Genomic DNA, 22,649 nt, shown 5'->3' on the forward strand with positions numbered 1-22,649 from the left:
CCTGCTGGTAAATGAAATCCGCAACTTCATAAAAGTTGTCAGTAGCAAAGGGCAACATGAATTTTCCAGCAGGACTCAGCGAACTGCCCTCACTGCCAAAAGTACCAACTGGTCTTATATACATAATATATATAATATTCCATTTTCCTGAGAGACTGATTTTTGTTTTTTTTTCATTGCCATAATCATCTACAATAAAAGAAATAAACACTTAAAATAGATCACTCTCTGTTTAATACATCTATATAATATATTAATTGTTCATAACTAAATTCCTGAAATAAAGTAACTTTCCAATGATATTCAATTTTTTTTGGGATGCATCTGTAGCTATAGTTTGGAGGTACATTTTTTTTGCATGTCAGCAATGATATGCAAAAAAAAACAAGATAAAGAAAATAAGAGTAAATTAAACAGTAGAAAAGCTGCAGCTGTATTACAGTTTCTAAAAACACACTTATATTTAATAGGTATTATAATACATGGATTATAATAGTAAAGCTAATTAAACTGAAATAAAGTGAGAATAAATATCTGGCTATATTACGTTACTATCACATGTACTCTTACATTACACAGTCTCACATTAACAGTACTACACTGTGCTGCGTGGTGTTGTGTCGTATTGTGTTACAGTGAACACAGCTGGGGCGCAGCAACCTGCATTTAAAGTATTTAAATCAGGGGTGACCAAACTACGGCCCGCGGGCAGCCCAAAAAAGGAAACGGGCCGCAAATGGCCCGCAGGCCGTAGTTTGGACACCAGGTATTTTAGAAATAGAATGAAAGTTGGCCCGCTGTTAAGCAGGTTTTTATAATGTCAGATTCAAAGTTTGAACGCTAGGTGTCAGAAACGGGCCAAAGAGTCTAAAAGCGGAGAGAGTGCACATTTCTATCGCAGAAAAAAACGGCCAAAGAGTCTAAAAGCAGAGAGAGTGCGCATTTCTATTGCAGAAAAAAACGGCCAAAGAGTCTAAAAGCGGAGAGGGTGCACATTTCTTGCGCAGAAAAACGGGGCAAAAAATCTAAAAGCGGAGAGAGTGCGCATTTCGAGCGCAGAAAAACAGCAAAATAGTCTAAAAGTTGCCGTAATTAAGGAGTTTAATATTAAGAGACATCATGAAATGAAACATCAATTTGAAAAATCTTAGTTTACACAACACTGTCAAAGATAAAGATAGTAAGTCATGTAAAATGGTGTGTAAATAAAATATGGTGTGTAAATAATCAGGAAAAAGTATTATTTAAAGTGGTATATTTCATTATTTGTTTTATTACAGAGTCTGTGGCCCGTGACTTCAAATATATTTCTCCTTCTGGCCCCCAACAAAAAAAGTTTGGACACCCCTGATTCAAAGTATTAAACAGATTCTGTTCCTCAGTAAAGCCCAACGTTACTCACACTGGTTCTCAAACAGCAGAACCTGCATCCCATACAGAGAGAAGGACTGTCTGAAGCTGTACGTCACTGAGTTCTTCTTCTTCTGGAAGATTTTAGTCACCTACACAAACACAAATAAGATCATACTACAGTGAGATAAGAGAAATGCACCAGAGGTTTAAATTATTTAGTGGGTTTTTATACTATAAAAAATGTTTTTTTTTTCTTAAAAGCAATGCAAAATGAAAAAAAAAGGTATTTTAACCCTTGTGTGGTGTTCATATTTTTGTTACTCGTTTACTTTGTTACTTGTATTTAATTCAGCAAAATTAAGCAATTCTACATTAAAATGCTTTACACATGCTCACTTCACCTAAATTACAAGCAATATAAACAGCTTACATGGTTAATATTTACCCTTTACCTTTCTTATGTTACATTTCTTTTAAATAAATATTTTTAATAAAATGTAAAAGAAAATGAATTAAATTTAAGATATGAAGCAAATGAAGCAATGTTTATTAGCCCTTGGCCAAACATACTGTATGTAATATAAATGTGTGTGTGTGTGGGGGGGGGGGGGGGGGGGGTGTACAGTGTGTGTTTATCGAAAATGTGTTTTGATATATGTTTTTCTTTCATTTTTTTTCATGTTTTTCTTTCATTTTTTCAAAAAATGAGCCAATGCCAATGAGTTTGAGTTAGAAAAAATTATTTTTTTTGCATCATTTGATGAAAAATGAAAACCACACAAGAGTTAATTTAATAGTATTTTTGCTGTACATGTATTCTCTCATACACTGAATTGAAATGCAAATAATTAAACAAATTGAAATACATGGATAAATACAGTTTTTACAGCTTTTGGATCTGTAGGTGAGGCAGCGCAGCTTTTTTTTATAATTTTATTTCTATTTATTTTTCCCATTTTCTCCCCAATTTACAAGGCCAATTACCCAACCCACTCATTAGGACTCCCCCTATCACTAGTGATAGCCCAACACACCAGGAGGGTGAAGACTAGTGCAAAAATATTATTTTTTTACAGCTTTTTGCCCCTATTTTAGAGATCTATAGGCATCTCCTATATAATTTTATTTCTAATTTCCCCCCCAATTTACATAGCCAATTACCCAACCCACTAATTAGGACCCCACACATGTAAAGTCAGACCCCGCCTCTTTTTAAACTCCTGCTGATGCAGCATTGCCAATTAGCATAAAAGCGCTAACGCTCGGAGAAAAGCACAGCGACTCGGTTCTGATACATCAGCTCACAGACACAGCCTTGTGCTGATCGATCAACATCACCCTAGGAGTGATTAAAGGGAAAGAGCACCATCTACTGTACCCACCCAGAGAGAGAAAAAAAGGCCTATTGTGCTCTCTCAGGGCTCCGGCAGCTGATGGCAAGCTACAAGAACAGGATTCGAACCGATGCACAGCGTAGCTTGATTCAGGGTGTGTGAGTGTGTCTTTGCTATCGTAACGACGGGAAAAGTACACCTTGCTCAGCTCAAAATGTGCAACAGGCATATACTAATTCTCTTAATTAGTCATGGGTGTGTTTTGAGTGTAACGTGAAATAAATCAATTATTTATCATCTATTGGTCACCTGCCATTCCCTTTAAGAGCCAGGTGTGCTCTGACTTGTTATAGGCGGACTGCTATTTTAACGGTGCAGCTGACACTGTGAAGGTGCACCAGTACCTTCAGCTAAGTTAAGTTATATTACTGAGTATTCTGTTTATTGTTGAGGTAAAAGTGTGCGCAGGGGTTAATACACTGCTATGTATCCTTGTGTGTGTTTAATGAGTGGGGGTTGCCAAGATAGTAATGAACGTCTGATCGTTGTCTAGGTTTTTTTCAGTCAGTGGTGCAACTGTGTTTTCCATTGCCAAGATAGCAATACGCAAGAAAAGTACCTAAAAACATCTAATTTCATAACCAATGAGCTCCTGGAAAGTACCAGAAGGTACTATTGGGTATAAACAGAGTTTTAAGTAAACTATATGTCTATATGCCTTTCAGTATTTTGATCAGGACACACTGTATACAAACTATATACAAAAACTATATATACAACAAACTTTTTAGTCTAAAAAAATAAAAATGTTTAGTGCAAAATAAGTGCTTGGTAAAAATGTGTGGGTAAAATAAAAACTATATAAAGTAGTGCGCACACCATACCTAGCTTTAGTCTGAGTAAAGCAGGTAGTTTCACACTGTTTTTTCTGTGGACACTTTTGAGTCTTTATTTACTGATATTATTTGGTTTGAAACATCATATAAATATGTTTGAAGCACTAAAGGTAAATAATATTGTTTGGGGAAGGAGATTTTTCACTTTTTTAGGTGTTTTACTCAATGGGTTTCTTGTAGATTTAGCTTTACCCCACTGGGATGTGATCACTATTTTTAGAAAGAGTAAGCTCCGCCCTTTCCAACCATATATGGATTATGTTTATGTGTGAAGGGATTCCTGAGTAATTAAGCTGAAAACACAAGGTGCGATTTTGGATGGAAAATCCGTCCGTAGGGTTCTAAGGGTTAATGTGATTTAGAACTGTTTAGGGATGGTTTATGAAATAAAAAGGCAAATATATATTTAAAAAATATATATTTTAGTTAATTAAATGTATTTGCTTTAGACTTCTGTGCATCAGAGACAATAAAACAGCATTCATTCTTTCATTTTTTTCCATTACTGTAGATAATTCAGGTCTGAAAGGGTTAAAACACAGACTGGTGGAAAATATAGACTCTGTTAGTCTGTCTGTGGGCATATTGTACTGTAGTGTGCTCTGTAAGGGTTACTGTAAGGGTTCTGTTCTGTGGTGAACGCAGCATCATCTTCCACAGGAACTAGCTTTTGTTCCTCCTTGAGAAAGAATGACAAAGCTGATTTACGCTTCATGCTTTTAGGGAAGTGTCCTCCTGATAATGTGTCTGTGTGTGTTTCTGGTTCTAGAGCGGTTCTCACCACCAGAAGGTCATTAAAGAGGAAGATCTCCCGCTGATGTAAACCCAGTTTCTGCAGCTTGTTGGGATCCGGCACCTCAAACAGACGACAGTAACACACCAGCCTGCGGTGGGGCAGCGACAGCACCTATCAAACACACACAAAACACAACATGAAGCAATATGTTAGGATGTGAGCTCATAGACATGTCCCTATATATGTTACATACATATTACATGCTTACAGCTCTGGAAAGAATTAAGAGAGCACTTCAGTTTCTGAATCAGCTTCTCTGATTTTGCTATTTATAGGTTTATGTTTGAGTAAAATGAACATTGCTGTTTTATTTCCATAAACTACAGACAAGATTTCTCCCAAATTACAAATAAAAAATGTGTCATTTAGAGCATTTATTTGCAAAAAAATGAGAAATGGCTACAATAAAAAAAATGAGAAAACAAGTTCATATTCATAAAGTTTTTAATCACAGTTTTTAAATGCATCTTGGCATCATGTTCTCCTCCACCAGTCTTACACACTGCTTTTGGATAACTTTATGCTGCTTTACTCCTGGTGCAAAAACTCAAGCAGTTCAGTTTGGTGGTTTGATGGCTTCTGATCATCCATCTTCCTCTTGATTATATTCCAGAGGTTTTCAATTTGGTAAAATCAAAGAAACTCATCATTTTTAGGTGATGTCTTATTTTTTTTTTCCAGAGCTTTATATTTCGTACTGTATGTACTGTAGCTACGTGTAATAATAATGGCATGGCCCATATGTACTGCAAATATAAGTGTCTATATGTAATAATATATCCCTATATGTTTTATATGTTATATATATATATATATATATATATATATATATATATACAACAGTTAGTTCCGACCTCACAATCTGATTGGTTGAGAAGTGTTATATGATATATGTGATAGCATCACGGCCTTCTCACAATAAACTTGTATCACTCCGCCGACGCGTTGCCGAGTAACGGCGTATATACACAGGACAGTTTTGAATCATCAACGGCATCAGCAGCAGCGTTAGCTTAGCACAGGCTAGCGCTCAAACACGGCACGCTCGTCCGCAACGCTGGCTCGTCTTTTGTGGAAAAAAGAGAAAGAAAATCGCTCGGCTAATGCCGTCTGACAGCCAGAACACTAACTTAACCAGCCAGGCTAGGCTAGGCTAAGCTAATGCTGAGCTAAAGCAAGCTATGCTAACCTAACCACAGTCCAGCCGGCTAGCTAAAACCAATACCACCCAGCAAAACAGGCAGAAATGCTCAAAAATGCACAGCTTTCACCTGAAGACGACTCCTCTGAGCAGGAGAGGAGAGTATTAGCGTTATTTCACGATCCTAACGTTACCATCTTCGCTTATTTTATAGTATATAATATATACTATAATATATATATATATATAGTAAGTTTTATTGTTACTATAAATCAATAGATCAATATATAAGTCTGAAGAGGCTGAATTAACAATTAACCACACATGGGGGGAAGGGGTATAAAGACCTCCTTTTAAAGCTCATTCAGCTTCATTCAGACTGTGTGTACTGACTATGTGTGCTGAGTGTGTGTATACTGAGTGTGTGTGTGTGTGTACTGTGGGTTTATCTGCTGGACTGCACTAGTGTAAACAGTGAGCTCAGCACACACACACTCCTGCAGGCGGGGTGTAAAGCCTGCGGGGGGGGGGGGGGGGGGGGGTGGGGGCAGTTACTGGTGCCCTTACCAGGATTTACTGCAAAACTGGCAACCCAGTGACCTCCAGCTCTGTAAACAAGGCAATACAGAGCACTGTGCTCTTTGCATTTACTGATACTGACCCTGTGCAGCCTGTGCGCTCCGTCATACAGCGGCACAGCAGTTGTTTTCTGACAGTGATGACGAGATCTTCATAACTTTATAGATGCTAATAAATTATAGTCAAAATTCCCTAAACAATTAATACATCACACAGCATTTACAGAGAGAGAAGATACTGTATCAGACTTACACATCCCAGCCCGTGATGAAGAGACCCGATCTGCAGAACAGGAGAACAGAATGTATATTAGATTATACAGTATAGAGATTTATTATGATACTTTTATAACAGGATATAAATGCAGTACAGTGAGAATAATCAGGACTTTTTAAGTTAATTAGGCCCAGCCTCCAATCCAATCTAATCTAATAGGCTGTAATGTAATGTATTCTAATCTTTTATTTAAGCCAGTCTAGTCCAATCTAATCTAATCTAATCGAATCTAATATATGATCCAGGCTAGTACAGTCCAATCTAAGTCAATTTAATATAATCTAATCTATAATCCAGGTCAGTCTAGTCCAATACAGTTTAATCTAATCTATTTCCAAGAAATTTATGCAATTAATTCATGACAAGGCACAGCTGTTAACTTAAGAATTCTACTTAATTTTCTTACATTTGTTTTAAAAGAAAAGTCAAAATAGAAAGTCTATGTCTAACCTAATCTAACCTAACATAATCTAATCTAATCTATGTAATATATATATATATATATATAATACAGGCCAGTCTAATCTAACCTAACATAATATAATCTAATATAATCTATGTAATATATATAATACAGGCCAGTCTAGTGCAATCTAATCTAATCTAATCTAATCTAATCCAAGCCAGTCCAGTCTAATCTAGTTTAATCTAATCTAATCTATGTAATATATATATATATATATATAATACAGCCCAGTCTAGTTTAATCTAATCTAATCTAATCTAATCTAATCTAATCTATTTAATATATATATATAATACAGGCCAGTCTAGTGCAATCTAATCTAATCTAATCTATGTAATATATATATATATATATATATATATATATATATATATATATATATATATATATATATATATATATATATATATATAATACAGGCCAGTCTAGTGCAATCTAATCTAATCTAATCTAATCTAATCTAATCTAATCTAATCTATTTAATATATATATAATACAGGCCAGTCTAGTGCAATCTAATCTAATCTAATCTAATCTAATCTAATCTAATATAATTTAATGTAATCCATGCCAGTCCAGTCTAATCTAGTTTAGTATAATCTGATCCAGGCAAATCTAATTGAATATATGATTTAATCTAATTTAATCTAATCTAATTTAATCTAATCTAATCTAACCTAATCTTATCTAATCTGACTGAGAAACTCCAGCCAAGATGTGCAAAACTGTTTATCTAATCTAAAATATAAAACATATTCTGTTATTTGTTTGTTTATTAAATAATTATGTTTTTTTTTTATAAACTATGTTTTTTCATAGTTTGGATGAATTTAGTATTAATCTACAATGCAGAACATTGAATTTTAACTGGTACTGTATATTATATAATTGACTAGCTTTGGTCATCTGAGTGCAAATATTACATATTCATATTTAAACACTTTCTCAGAAGAACTGTAAATGTGAAATTCCCAGGGTTTATGAGAATCACCTGATGCAGCGCTGAAGTTAAAGAGTAACCTGCAGGACGGCAGGATGAAAGCAGGACTGTGGTAAATGAAGCCTGATGTAAGAGTGTCACTGTGATTCAGCAGAGCTTACCGGCTTCTTCCCCACGATCAGCTTCTCCACCTTCTGAACCTGAGACACGTGATCTTCATTAGTCTTCAGCTCTTTCTGACGAATCCGCTCGTAGATACCGATCAGCATCTCACGAGGGATGTCCTCACCATCATCAACACCTACAAATTACAAATACATACTGGATTTAAGAGATGCACGTGCTGAGATATTAGAAGGGTATTTTTTATCAGTTTGACAAAACACTGCAAATATACAATATAAACACTTTGGTTTGGTAACACTGACATAAATCTACATGGACTGGTATAAAAGCTTATCCCAAAAACACGTGGTTATAATTATATAAAACGCCTCAATAAATGTATACAGTGCTGTGAAAGGTATTTGTGGCCTGCAGTTCTTTAGATCAGTGTTTCTCAACCAGCCTCTGAAGGATGCAGCCCCTAAATTGGGACACACTGTAAAGTTTTTGTCCCCCCACGCGATGCACGCGCTATTTTATTTCATATTCCGCCAGCAACACCCCTCGTTCTCACCTGAAGTACTGCGCCAGCACCCCCCCCACCCCCCCCCCCCCCCGTCCGTAAACTGGGGTGCCTTGACATCTCGCATGTATTTAAAGGGTGCCGTGATAGAAAAAAGGTTGAGAAACGCTGCTTTAGATGTTGTTCTGGGCTCTTTTGGGACCTTATGGATGAGTTTTCCATGCCCTTTTGGAGTAATTACGGTAGGCCAGTCACTCCTGAGAAGGTTCAAAAGTGTTCCATGTTTTCTCCATTTGTGAATAATACCTCAGGATATATTTGTTTCACATTTTAAATGACAAATGCAAAAACAAATAAAACCTGTAAGGGGCAAATATGAAAAATAATGCAAAGAAAACAAGTTCATATTAATAAAGTTTTAAGAGTTCAGAAATCCATATTTGGTGGAATAACCCTGGTTTTTAATCACAGTTTTCATGCATCTTGGCATCATGTTCTCCTCCACCAGTCCTACACACTGCTTTTGGATAACTTTATGCTGCTTTACTCCTGGTGCAAAAATTCAAGATGTTCAGTTTGGTGGTTTGATGGCTTGTGATCATCCATCTTCCTCTTGATTTTATTCCAGCGGTTTTTAAAATTTGGTCAAATCAAAGAAACTCATCATTTTTAAGTGCTCTCTTAAGAAGGGGTCTTGTAGCCTTATCTATGCTATTATTGTATTAAAGTATTATTAACATTTCTAAGTAAAACAAGGGTAGTTTTGTTGTCCATATTTTTTTCTGTAGACATACTGTCTAAATTACAGCCTGTTACTGTGATTTTACAGTCCCTCTACTGTAGAACATACTGCAATGAACTGTTGTTTTCTAGAATGGCTGGAGAACTTGTGTGGTAAAAAAAAAACTAGCTGTATAACAACCCTATAGAATCAAATCAATAAATCTGAGGTATCAAATTTCACTCACTTTATTTGGGTAGTGTTCTTCCCACTAAATATATATTGCAATATTTTCACAGGCAGCTTGAAGTCACACTTTATAGTAAAGAATACGGTAACTTGCTCTTATAGCCTACAACATTGTTGTCAGGCACTTAAACATTAAATAATGCTGTTGTTTATATTCCAGAGGTTTTTAATTTGGTAAAGTCAAAGAAACTCTACATTTTTAAGTGATTTCTTATTTTTTTACAGAGATGTACACTATAGGTGAAAAAGCATCAGAAGTGTCAGGGCAGCCAATCTCATGCTCACCTCGAAGGTTCTTGACGAAGTCCTCCAGTTTCATCTTGCGCTCAGGCTTGACGTTGGGGCTGTACATGTCCGTGTTGAGGAGGATGATGGCGAAGGCCAGGATGAAGATGGTGTCCGGGTTTCGGAACTGCCGCACCACTCCTGGATTACAGATACAGTATCGCTGGCTGATGAGAGAAATGGAGGAGAACAGTCTCAGCAGATTTCTCAGTGAAACATGACATACAAGACACTGGATTGCCAGAACAGGACATAAGTCATAACAGTCATAAAGTCTATGTGTAAATGTTTGGTAAAGCGAGGCGACGTTCTCTGGAGGAGCGCAGCAGCCGGGAGGTAGCATAAGCCTTCAGGAGTGATCAGTGCAGGTAGGAAGAAGCTGTTCTGTTCTGTCATCACCTTGTTGGGATTGTAAGAGCTCTGAATTTGATCTGAGCATAAACTGGTAGCCAGTGGAGCTCAATGAGCAGTGGGGTGACATGTGCCCGTTTTGGCTAAACAATGTCTGAACAAATCGCTAAAAATAATACACAGGTTAACGTACAGGGGTTGGACAATAAAACTGAAACACCTGGTTTTAGAGCACAGTAATTGATTGTGGTGACGGACAGTTCTGGTGGAAACAGGAGAGTTGAGGTGTACATTGAATTTGTTTTTTTGGATACAATCCGGGTTAGCACCCGAACATCCCTTTCAGACAGCTTCCTCTTACAGAGTCCACGGTTAATCCTGTTGGATGTGGTTGGTCCTTCTTGGTGGTATCTCGCTGACAGTACCCTGGATACCGTGGCTCTTGATACATCACAAAGACTTGCTGTCTTGGTCACAGATGCTCCAGCAAGACAATTTGTCCTCTTTTGAACTCTGGTATGTCACCCATAATGTTGTGTGCATTGCAATATTTTGAGCAGAACTGTGCTCTTACCCTGCTAATTGAACCTTCACAATTAATGAAGATTGGCCACCAGGCTGCTCAAATTTAGCCATGAAACCTCCCACACTAAAATGATGACAGGTGTTTCAGTTTCATTGTCCAACCCCTGTATGTATCTTCAGTGGAGTGGACGGATGAATTCTCACCTGAAAGCCTCGATTAATCGTTCAACCTTCTGGGCTTCTCCTTGGACTCTGATGTGTGCCTGGAATTTCCTGAGAGCTTCGTCCAGTTCCATACCTGAGAAGTCCATCTCGTCCACCACACAGCTGAAGAAAACACAATCAATCAGCAATCAAACCATCTATCAACTATCTGTTCACTCAGTAGAGTCCATCTTGGACAAAAACACATGAAATCAGTACTTGATGTTCAAGGACACCTCTTCTAATGAATGCATTTAGCTACGTTAAGTTGCATCCATTGGATGGGCTCGTTTGCATCATGACAACATAATGTCCCAGAATTGTATGGACCTCAGCAGGAGGAAGAGCATTTTATTATAAGCTCTGGAATTACCTTTCTGACCAATTTTGGGACCTTTTGAAGTCTTAATCTCCAAATCTAGGCCGAAAAACAATTTGTTTAACTAAATCCTATGGTAATTAATGTTTTTTTTCTAGGATAAAGGTTGCAGATTCAGATGCTCATGGACATTGCGTGGAATTGCATGCTTTCACTCAGGTTTGCTAAGAAAGGAGCAGATGGATGCCAGTGTTTCAGAATGCACTCATGTCTATGTTACCTTCTGGCTTGGTATTCCATTTAGTTAGGCTGTTATAGTATAAGATATTTCTCTGAATTATTGACTGCCCATTTGGGGATAATAATATTGCCAACATTTTTGAATATGGTGATCAATATTATACCCTAAAATATCGTGTCAGATCACCCACCCCTAATTATCACATCAGGGTACTACTTTTTTGCTGTTTTTGAGAAAAAAGAAAAACTGAGAACACTGTTCTAATTTTCCATTATATATCTACTAGAGACTAGAGATTATGTCTGTCCAGTATCATTAATTTACTTCACTTTAATCCTGGAAAATTCTAGTATTTTTTAATATCTTATTTAGGGGGGTGTGCCATATCATATTGTATGCAATAAAATATATATTTTTTTAATTCACAGTTTTGTCATATTGTTATCACGACAAATAGCATAAAATATGAATATTGCTTGTGAAAATTCTATGAAACAGAAACCAAAAAACGTAAAAAAAAATATATATATATATATATATATATATTGCGACAAATTGACTAATCAAACTAATTTTTCGCAGATTAGTCGATTATTAAAATAGCCATAGATCAGGGGTGTCCAAACTACGGCCCGCGGGCCATTTGCGGCCCGTTTCCTTTTTTGGAGCAGCCCGCGAGGTATTTTAGAAATATAATGAAAGTTGGCCCGCTGTTAAGCAGGTTTTTATAATGTGAGACTCAAAGTTTGAACGCTAGGTGTCAGAAACGAGCCAACGAGTCTAAAAGTGGAGAGGGTGCGCATTTATAGCGCACAAAAACGGGGCAAAGAGTCTAAAAGCGGAGAGAGTGCGCATTTCTAGCGCAGAAAAACGGGGCAAAGAGTCTAAAAGCGGAGAGGCTGCGCATTTCTAGCGCAGAAAAACGGGGCAAAGAGTCTAAAAGCGGAGAGGCTGCGCATTTCTAGCGCAGAAAAACGGGGCAAAGAGTCTAAAAGCGGAGAGGCTGCGCATTTCTAGCGTAGAAAAACGGGGCAAAGAGTCTAAAAGCGGAGAGGCTGCGCATTTCTAACGCAGAAAAACGGGGCAAAGAGTCTAAAAGCGGAGAGGCTGCGCATTTCTAGCGTAGAAAAACGGGGCAAAGAGTCTAAAAGCGGAGAGGCTGCGCATTTCTAGCGCAGAAAAACGGGGCAAAGAGTCTAAAAGCGGAGAGAGTGCGCATTTCTAGAGCAGGAAAACGGGACAAAAGAGTCTAAAAGCAGAGAGAGTGCGCATTTCTAGCGCAGAAAAACGGGGCAAAGAGTCTAAAAGCGGAGAGGCTGCGCATTTCTAGCGCAGAAAAACGGCCCAAAGAGTCTAAAAGTGGAGATAATGCGCATTTCTAGTGCAGAAAAACGGGACAAAGAGTCCCGAGAGAGTTTAATATTAAGAGACATCATGAAAATAAACATCAATTTGAAGTTTAATAAGTTTACACAACACTGTCAAAGATAAAGATAGTAAAACTAAAATGGTGTGTAAATGAAATAATCAGGAAAATGTATTATTTAAAGTGGTATATTTCATTATTTGTTTTATTATAGAGTCTGTGGCCCATGACTTCAAATATATTTCTCCTTCCGGCCCCCAACAAAAAATGTTTGGACACCCCTGCCATAGATGCACCCCTCTATATAGTGAACAGTATGTACAGTACCATCTATGGGAAACAGAAAACTCTCTCTAAAGCGTTCAGTTAAAGTGATCTATTCTCCCTCTGCGTTTTTCTCGTACAGATGAAATCTGCAGGGACTGGTCCACTCCGCTGAGCTACCTGCTGATGAAAGACTAATGAGTGTGTGTGTGTGTGTGTATCTGTGTAGTGTGGAAAGTGTGTGAACAGCTGTCAGCTCAGGAGATGAATTCATTCACAGACAAGGTTGGACTTAATTAGCCGCACACTGTTTGAGCTGATGAAGAGAAAACTTGCACAGACAAGCAGCAATCCTCAGAGGAGCGCAGACGGCTTTCACACACACTGCACTAATGGATATGATCAGGAAAGACACTGCAGCGAGGGACACTGAGACTTTTCATTTAATTCCAATTAATTTCCTGTAAATATCTCTAAATTACATTCAATTACTGGGGAGAAATCTGTGAAAGATGCCAGTAGTGTCTGCAAACACCAGTAAAGCAGCTGTGCCTGATTCAATCACACTAGGACCAGGATACTCAATAGGCAGAAAGCCTTGTTTTGTCATTTGTCAATTCTGTGGAATACATGGGATCTACTGCACAAGACAAAAGTGTGGACACACTTTAAATGCAGTGTTTTTTTTTTTCATTATTTTAAAATGTTCTGCATCATCCAGTTTTTGCAACATGAATTGGACTACTTGCTCACTCTCCACTACCAATTACATCAAAGTTTATATGAACTCTGACCGCTTTCATTGCTGGTGTTGCTATAAAACCTGGATATATTCGATCTTTGTGGATGAAAAATTACTTTTAACATTCATTTAAAAGCTGTTTAACCAGTTGTAAAAAGTGCTATACATATGAATTTGATTTAAAGTAGTATCTCTTGTTTAGATTAGACAGTTTTGCACATCTCTGCTGGATTTTCTCAGTCAGCTTTATGAGGTAGAGTCACCTGGAATTCAGGCTTTCAGTTAACAGCTGTGCTGAACTCATCTCTTAATAAAGTGTTTGAGAGCATCAGTTAAAGAGCTAGAGTTACAGGTATACAGTGAATAATAGTGAATATTTGAGTAATGTTCTAATCCAGGTTATGAGAAGCAAGAACTACTTAAACAAAGTTCTTTAGATGTTTTGAATTCCTTTGGGACCTCCTGGATGAGTTGTCCATACCCTTTTGGAGTAATTGTAGTAGTCCAGTGTTCCATGTTTTCTCCATTTGTGAATAATAGCTCAGGTTATCTTTGTCTGATATTAAAGTTTGTTTGATAATATGAAAAATGTAAGTATGACAAAAATGCAAAATTAAAAATAAAACCTGTAAGGGGCACTGTATATACACAGATTTGGAAAAAATTAAGAGAGCACTTCAGTTTCTGAATCAGTTTCTCTGATTTTGCTATTTATAGGTTTATGTTTGAGAAAACGAACATTGCTGTTTTATTCTATAAACTACAGACAACATTTCTCCTAAATTCCAAATAAATATAGTCATTTAAAGCACTTATTTGCAGAGCTTTTAGCCAAACTATGAAGTCACACAAATATTTATGTAGTACATTTAAAGGTGTTAAACAGACCAGAATATGTTTGATGTTTTAGATTCTTTAAAGTAACACCTCTTGCTTAGATTAGACAGTTTTGAACATCTCTGCTGGATTTTCTCAGTCAGTTTTATGAGGTAGAGTCGCCTGGAATTCAGGCTTTCAGTTAACAGCTGTGCTGAACTCATCAAGAGTTAATTACTTGAATTTCTTGTCTCTTAATAAAGTGTTTGAGAGCATCAGTTAAAGTAAAGTAGTGAAGAGGTAGAGTTACAGGTATACAGTGAATAATAGTGAATATTTGAGTAATGTTCTAATCCAGATTATAAGAAGCAAAAACTACTCAACTAAATAAAGAAAAAATGTAAATCCAAAACTTTTTAATAACTTTGAAAGTTATGATGAAACTGGCCCTCATCAGGACTGCCCCAGGAAAGGAAGAGCAGGAGTTTTCTCTGTTGTACAGGATGAGTTACCAGCCTCAGAAACCACAAGTTAACAGCTTCCCAGATAAGAGCACCTACATTTGGTGTGTTTAACACTTTTAAGTTATTACATGATTTCTTATGTGTTTCTCCATCATTTGGATGACTTCAGTTTTCATTTACAATGAATGATAAGGTGTGTCCAAACTTCCACTTTCCACTGAATGATATGTAAAGATAATAAATGAGCAAACAGATGATCTTCAGTCAATAATCATAAACCTACAAAGCACTGTATGTAGTACATAAGGTTTGTAAGGTGCCTGAATAAACATGTTATAAGTAGAGAATAAAGGTACATTAGGCGTAGATTATAATGAACAGATCAGGGTATTTTACACAGAGAAACAGTGTATTTACTCACTCTAAGACGTCCCTGTTGAACTGTTTCTGCCGGTTCCCCAGGAACTCGCCAATCATCTGCCGGCTCAGCCCCTTCCTCTGAAGCAGGAAGTGAGCCACGCCCACAGGTGTGTCCGGAACGAATCCTCTCTCGGTCAGGTACTGGATACCTTTCTCTGGCTTCCTGAAAGAGCATCGTTATATTATTTTATAATTATATAATTATACAGATTAAGGTCAACTCTTATTTATTTCTTTTACAGATGGCTTTGCATTGGGGTGGGTTTAAGGGTGGGCGATATGGTAAAAATAAGTTATCACAATATTTAAAGACATATTTATGACTTATATTATGTATAATTATATTTTAACACAAACATAAATAGCAACAGAGGCCAAGAAACCTGCTGTATTTCAAAATGTGTAGAACTTTGTGCAATTAAACAATTGAACTGTTACGCCCTCGCTATGTTTTCCTGTGTTTTCCCCGTTTCCTAGTGTGTTTCTCTAGTACTTTTCCATCACGTGTGTCTAATTTGTAGCTCCGCCCCTCGTTACCTGTCTCCCCAGGTGTTCATTGTTTCATGTTTAGTATAAATAGTACCTGTTAATCTACGTTTGCGGTCGGTCTTTGCACCTTCCCCTGTTGTTTTCTCACGTCACGTCATTGCTTTCTCTACGTTTCATATTTACTGCCTCTTGTTTATTGTCTTTCACGTTATTTCTAGTCACGTTTATTTCCTGTTCGTTTCTTTGTTTATTTTGTATATATTTTCGTATTTATCCTTTGTATATATATCCCTAGCCTTGTTTGTACTTATCTGTTTAGCTTAGCTCTGTGTTGGTTTTCCCTGTTTGTTTATGTATATATATTTATTCGTTATTCCCCTGTTTGTTTATTTGTTTATTTGTTATTTAATAAAGTCTGTCTTACCCGCGTTTACGTCCGCCTCCCATCTGCTCGCTCGTTACATGAACTAATTGTATTCTCTCTGTGTTCAGTAATTTATATCCACAAATAAACACCAGTATACTCAGAAAATTATACATTGTGTAGCACAACAATTTATCACAATACATTAAAATATTGTCATATGTTCTACTTCTTGGTGCACTTGAGTTTAATTTTGAATTATAACCCAAGCAAATAAGGAAAATGCATTAAAACATTAAGACTGAACCCAAACAATAAAGGCTCTTATAACAATGGAAACCCAATGAACTTTATTCCCTTCACAGGTCAAGATTTTAAACCGCTAAATTTTGAGGATTTCTATTCAAGCATAAGGAATATTACTAAAAACCATTATTGTAATTGTAATAGAAAATATAAAAAACATATTTAAGTAAATCTGCAACTGTCAAAATATAATGAATAAAATTGACTCTTTCCTGAACTTCATTTTAAAATATTATATTATCCGAAATAATCAAATAATCAAACATTTCTGAAGAATTTGTGTTGACTCTGTTACTGATCTGGGTTAGAATTATTAATTGGATTAGAGAGAAATCAGGCAGCTTCTCCAAGTGTCCTGTGGGAAATTTCAAATCCTCACATTTTCAGAGTGTAAATAACTTCTATAACTGCAGAGGAAAGTGGTTTTGTATCACCTACACCTGTAGCCTGTATACAGGACAAGGAATTTAAAGGTGTTAAATCTACATTGTGTATCAAATTATCTTTATAACAAAAAAAAAAATCCCTATAGAAGAATCATATTAATGCCACATTGACTATAATTGGGAACAATAGCGACTCTATTGCTACCAAAACGCTGCTACTGCACTGTGTAACTTTGGTGGAACTGCCCGATTCCTCTCTTCAGAACTGTGTAACTCTACAAAAACATATTATTGTAAAATCCTTTAATATTACTCTACCACCCTCAGTAAACATGCTCCTCTCACTTCAAATGCTGCTTTTGGTTTTCTGAGCTTGTCCAGAAATGCATGTGTACAACTGTCCATGTCCAGCGGGTGCTAAATACAGTGTGATTTGTGTTTACTGCAGTGGAGTAAAAGTGAAGTATGCTAGCCAACTGTAGGGGGAGCCCAGGAGCAAAAACACCAATTCTTACATGATGTTGGTTTAACTTGCGTAATTGGCTACACTGTTGTAATTTATTATTATTAATAAAATACTAATGAAAATGAGTTTGCGAGACAATGCAAAAAAGAAAAAAAGTTGGTTTGTTTGATTAGACTGAAACTCTGCTTTAAAGGGTTAAATCACACAATTTAAAGAGGAGAAAACAACACAGCAAAACAATAATTACAGAGTACAGCTCAACAGAGGAAGAATCTACAGTAAATCCTCCATTCAGACACTCTCAGCGTCTGTAGAGGAATGAAGTGTAACTGAAAACCTGAATAAATAAGTGTGAACTGAATGGAATGGAACTCTGCGTCTATATCAGTTGCATGTAAAGCAGGTTCTGCCTTCTGAATAAGTGGAAAAAAGGAACAGAAATGCTTTAAAAATCCAAAACTCTGACAGATATGTTAGGGAATAAAACACAGCATGGTTAGCTCAAGATGCTCACGATGGTTAAATTGAGTAGACCAAGCATATTATCAACCTGAACAAGCCAGACATCTTGCATGACCTACAAGACCGCCTCTTTCACCAGTAGTGTTGCTCTGCTAGAGCGTGATATATTTTCTTACCATAGACAATATGCTTTAATAAGGATATCAAGGATATCATCAGTGCTTAAAGACCACTGACCCAGTTGGACGATGATGAGCAGCAAAACTTAATAATAACGAATATCACTGTAATAAAGCAGTTTTTTAAGAATCTGACACTGCTGATGCATTTTGTTCAAGTTCATATCATAATTATATATTCTACTTGTATCAACCCAAATTAACTCTAAAACAGCCCATGGTGATGTACTTGTGTCACAGATCCTTCAAAAGCTGTGAAAAAAATTGTTATAAAACCTCATAAAGTCCCTAAGTGACACATATTTAACATCCTGAGAGCATCACTACAGGACAGTGTGTGAATCCAACTATAGTACTATTTAAATAAATGGTTTATATTCCATAGAACTATTTCTGACCATAAAAAATCGTATTTTGTTCTGAAATTGTTAAAAATTGCTGTTGTGTCTTTTATATCACGCCATGATTTTAACCTTAAAATATTTACAGTCATTTTCCCACAATAAAAATTAAACAGGAATGAGCTGCTCATCAAATTTATCTCATTCAATTTTAAAACTGGCATCAATATCAAGAATTATCCATATCCATATTTACATCGCCCAGCTCTATGTAACGTAACAGTATTTATTCTATTTATCATGCGTAATAAATGATAAAGACTGAACCTATTGTCTTTTTTTAAATATGAAAAATAACCTTAATCTGGTTTTGATCTCAACTCAGACTTGGCTCTAGCGGTCTTGGTTACAACACCATCGACCAGCATGGAGTAAACATGGGGTAACTGCACGCATGGCCTCCATCTACATGGTTGGGCACGTGCTTGTAAACGTGAGCACGTGTTGAAAGCTGTGCACCTCAGTCCAGCACAGTTTTGCAGCGCAGATATTTCTAGTTACAGCTGAATTCACACTTTTAATCCCAGAAAAACACTCTCCTTATTTGCCATTTTAAAAAAGCCATTTAAATGGCTGATTAAATGGCTGATTACTGTTGTTTTTTTGCTGTTTTTTCAATCAAGAGCACTGACTCAGCTCTTGATTGGTCCAGACATGAGACATGGCACAGGTGGGGGGCGGGGCTAGTGATGTCACAGGCCCTGCATTGTTTAATATTGCGATATATATCGCAGAAAAAGGAACATTTGCAATGTAATTTTTTTTTCAATATTATGCAGCACTATCCACAATCAAATGCAATCTACATTATGCTGGTCAGGAGGTTACCAGCATATGGTATTTTTATGGCTGGAAGAAACCAGTTACCAGCAAAAGCTGGTCTTAAGACGGATTTCTGAACAGTTTTTTTAAACAGGGTGCTTCTAGTTCTGGTTCTGGTTGGAAGGAGTCAAATTCAGGGAGGGGTTTCACTGCTGTCACGTTCACTTCCCCTCAAAAATAAACCAGAACCCCTCTGCTCCTCTGCGTACGGCGGTGTAGTCTTTCAGGGGATTCCCATAATGCCCCTCACTGACTCACAGACCAATGGAAGAAGAGTGAACTGCTCCATGTTTCTACACCCAAGCTGCACCGATCATGGCCCTCATCCACTCTATTGATCACTCCTACCCAGAGGTGGAAAGTAACTAATTACATTTACTCACATTCCTGTAATTGAGTAGATTTTATGAGTAATTTGTAATTTTTTTTAAAGTAGTTTGTAAAATATGTAATTTTACTTTTAACAATGTTTTAACAATGGTTTGGAGAGACATGTCATCTGCTGGTGTTGATCCACTGTGTTTTATTATCAAGTCTAAAATCAGTGCAGTTTTGTTTTCCCACAAAATCTTACAGCACTTCATGCTTCTTCCCTCTGCTACTGACAACTTTTATGGAGATGCAGATTTCATTTTCCAGCAGGACTTGGCACACTGCCCACACTGTGTACCAAACGTACCAATTGGGCTGTTATAATACTCTAATTTTCTGATTAGTCACTGAGTTTTGGGTTTTCATTCACTGCACAAAATCCATTGGCAAAAACTGGATAAAATTGATTTAAATTGAGAAATAAATGCCTAAATTAAGCAAAAAAAAATCTGCCAATTTTAAGTATTCTTAAAATAAGCAACGATAAAGCCTCAAAATGAGTGAAGTAAGACTCAAATCAAGCAAAAATATTTTATTTTCTAGCCTACCTTTGTACACTTGTATCAGAATAACTTGACTAGTGACTTTTTGTGTTCAAATTCCTTAAAATAAGGTTAAAAGTAAGACTGAATAAGATAATTATTTCTAAAGTATGTAAAACAATCTTACACTTACAATGCTTAGTAGGACTAAAAATTCTTATCAGATAAAGAAATACGATTTATTGCTTTGAAACTTGATATTTTCACTTTCTAAGATTTCATTTTTATGCAGTGCAGTCAACATCAACAATAAAAGAAATAAACACTTAAAATAGATCACTTAGGGCGCCGAGTGGTCCAGCGGTCTAAAGCGCTGCCACTATGAGCAGGAGGTCGCAGGTTCGAACCCCTGCGCATGCAGCTTTACCATCAAGCTGCCGGCGCTCAGAGGGAGCAAAATTGGCCCTGCTCCCTCCGTGTGGGTAGATGGCACTCTCTCCCCACATCACTCCTAGGGTGATGTCTGCAGCACAGAGCGTCTGTGAGCTGATGTACCGGAACCGAGTGGCTGCACTTTCCTGTGAGTGCGCTGTGATGCTGCTCTGTAATGCTACAGCATCAGCAGCAGCTCGAAAAGAAGCGGTGGCTGGCTTCACATGTATCAGAGGAAGCATGTGTTAGTCTTCGCCCTCCTGGTGTGTTGGGGCATCACTAGTGATAGGGGGAGTCCTAATGAGTGGGTTGGGTAATTGGCCGTGTAAATTGGGGAGAAAAATGGGAAATATTAGAAATAAAATGATAAAATAGATCACTCAGTGTTTAATACATGTATATAATATATACGTTTTTCAATGATATACTATTTTTTTTTTTAGATCTAGTTTGACCAGAAATAATACATTAATAATAAAGTCCTGTCTTCAGTCCAGGAAAGTATTTCCTTATATTCCTCCACTGCAGTGAATGGAACAGGAATGATTCCCAGCTAATCCAATTAAATATCCCCGCCGGCGGCACTAAAACTTTATTCGCCAGTACAAACATGTTCCTCAGACGTTCACACCCAACTATTAGAGCCCTAACCAGAAACACACACTAAGAGTTTTGTTCTGCGGCATTTCTGTGGAAGTTCACCCACACTCTACACTCATTCAAGGTGATTCAACATGTTTTGAAGAAATCCTCTCAATCCAAAACGCCAGGCCCTCTGATCTCTGCTACTGATAAACACATTTGTTTCCTATTTCTGGCTTAAAGAGACTCATCTCCACTTCCTCTACTGGTTTTACTGCACTGTTTGTTGGTAAATGTTCTTTGAGCTTCGTGACCTCAGAAACAGCTCTATTACTGTTGTAACAGAAGCATGTTTTAAACTCGTGGTCATTATTTTCTTCCCTTTTCCTGAACCTAGAGAAATCTGATCAGGGTACATAGAAAAGAAAAATCTGCTTATTGTAATAAAAAGAAAGTTAATCGTTCATCTGACAATCAATAAATAGAATACAAATTCATACAAATTCCAGCAACGACAAACAACAAGAGTGCACACAATTCCTACTTCCAACAAAAGAGAGGAAAGAAAACCACTAATGGAGCATCTACACCCTTACAAATCCTCACAGAAAAGATACAAAATACTGTAAAAAAAACTTAGCAAACGTTTGAATGACTGTTTGTATCTGTTGTACAAAATCTCAAAATCTGAGCTACAATCACGTTTAAGTTAAAGCTTCTTCTACAGCCTGGAAGCAGAAATTCTTCTTAAAGCCTCTAAACCTCTAAAGGACTCACTTTACACATGCATTTCTGGACAAGCTGAAAGATTTAGAACTGGCAGTAGAGTAACTTTCAAGGGTTTTACACAAATACCCATCTCCATCTCTGGTAATGCAGTGCTAGACAGCTCTTGTGAGCATGTTTCTGGACATTTTACCAAAGTTTCATAGTGCAGTTTGAGGCATTTTTAACCCAGAGTATAGTAGCAGTATGACATATCCTATACATATACTTCACATTAAATATATACATTAATAAACCACACTATTAACTCTTATGGTTATGGTTATGATAATGGCAACCCTTACTTTTAAATAGTATTTAATAAATTAAATAAACGATCATTAGACTCTCACTAACTTAACTTATCAACAACATATCCGTGATGTAGCAGCATCTGTATATTTATACACGACAATGGTTATTTAGAGAGTCAAAACTGGCTCTTCTATGGCATCGCTGAATAGACCATTTGTAGCACGTTGATTTTTTTTCGTTATTATTTTGTTTGATTTTTATTCTTTTTCCCAAATTTATCTAAGCCAGATAATCACCTTACTCACAAGAGCTCCTCTTATTACTTGCTGGCAATGATCAGTATCACTGCAGCATCAGAGCAATGGCTCTCTCTCAGACTCCGGCTGCTGATGGAGAAGCAGAATGACCTGGGATTCAAGCTACTGACTAGGACTGCAACTAATGATTATTTTGGTAGTCGACTAATCTGATGATTACTTTTTCGATTAGTCGATTAGTCAACAATTATTT

The 22,649-nt window shown here is 36.8% G+C and overlaps 1 protein-coding gene across 9 annotated transcripts in view; it reads right to left on the reverse strand.

The window, feature by feature from the left end:
* The window catches only part of LOC103026485 (IQ motif and SEC7 domain-containing protein 1), a 296,017-nt gene that overhangs the window by 25,222 nt on the left and 248,146 nt on the right, over nucleotides 1-22,649 (reverse strand). For all 9 annotated transcript variants that reach the window (XR_007423895.1, XR_007423896.1, XR_002650850.2 and 6 more), the window contains 7 exons: nucleotides 15,378-15,539; nucleotides 10,745-10,867; nucleotides 9,665-9,831; nucleotides 7,943-8,082; nucleotides 6,352-6,381; nucleotides 4,365-4,490; nucleotides 1,403-1,502 (listed from right to left, as the gene is read on the reverse strand). Coding sequence is in view for 6 of the 9 variants with exons in the window: in XM_022676789.2 (XP_022532510.2) it covers nucleotides 1,403-1,502; nucleotides 4,365-4,490; nucleotides 6,352-6,381; nucleotides 7,943-8,082; nucleotides 9,665-9,831; nucleotides 10,745-10,867; nucleotides 15,378-15,539 (848 nt within the window). In the remaining 3 variants the exon portion in view is untranslated. The remainder of the gene's footprint in view (nucleotides 1-1,402; nucleotides 1,503-4,364; nucleotides 4,491-6,351; nucleotides 6,382-7,942; nucleotides 8,083-9,664; nucleotides 9,832-10,744; nucleotides 10,868-15,377; nucleotides 15,540-22,649) is intronic.

This window comes from Astyanax mexicanus, chromosome 13 (assembly GCF_023375975.1).
Source record: "Astyanax mexicanus isolate ESR-SI-001 chromosome 13, AstMex3_surface, whole genome shotgun sequence".
In the NCBI taxonomy this organism is placed as follows: domain Eukaryota; kingdom Metazoa; phylum Chordata; class Actinopteri; order Characiformes; family Acestrorhamphidae; genus Astyanax; species Astyanax mexicanus.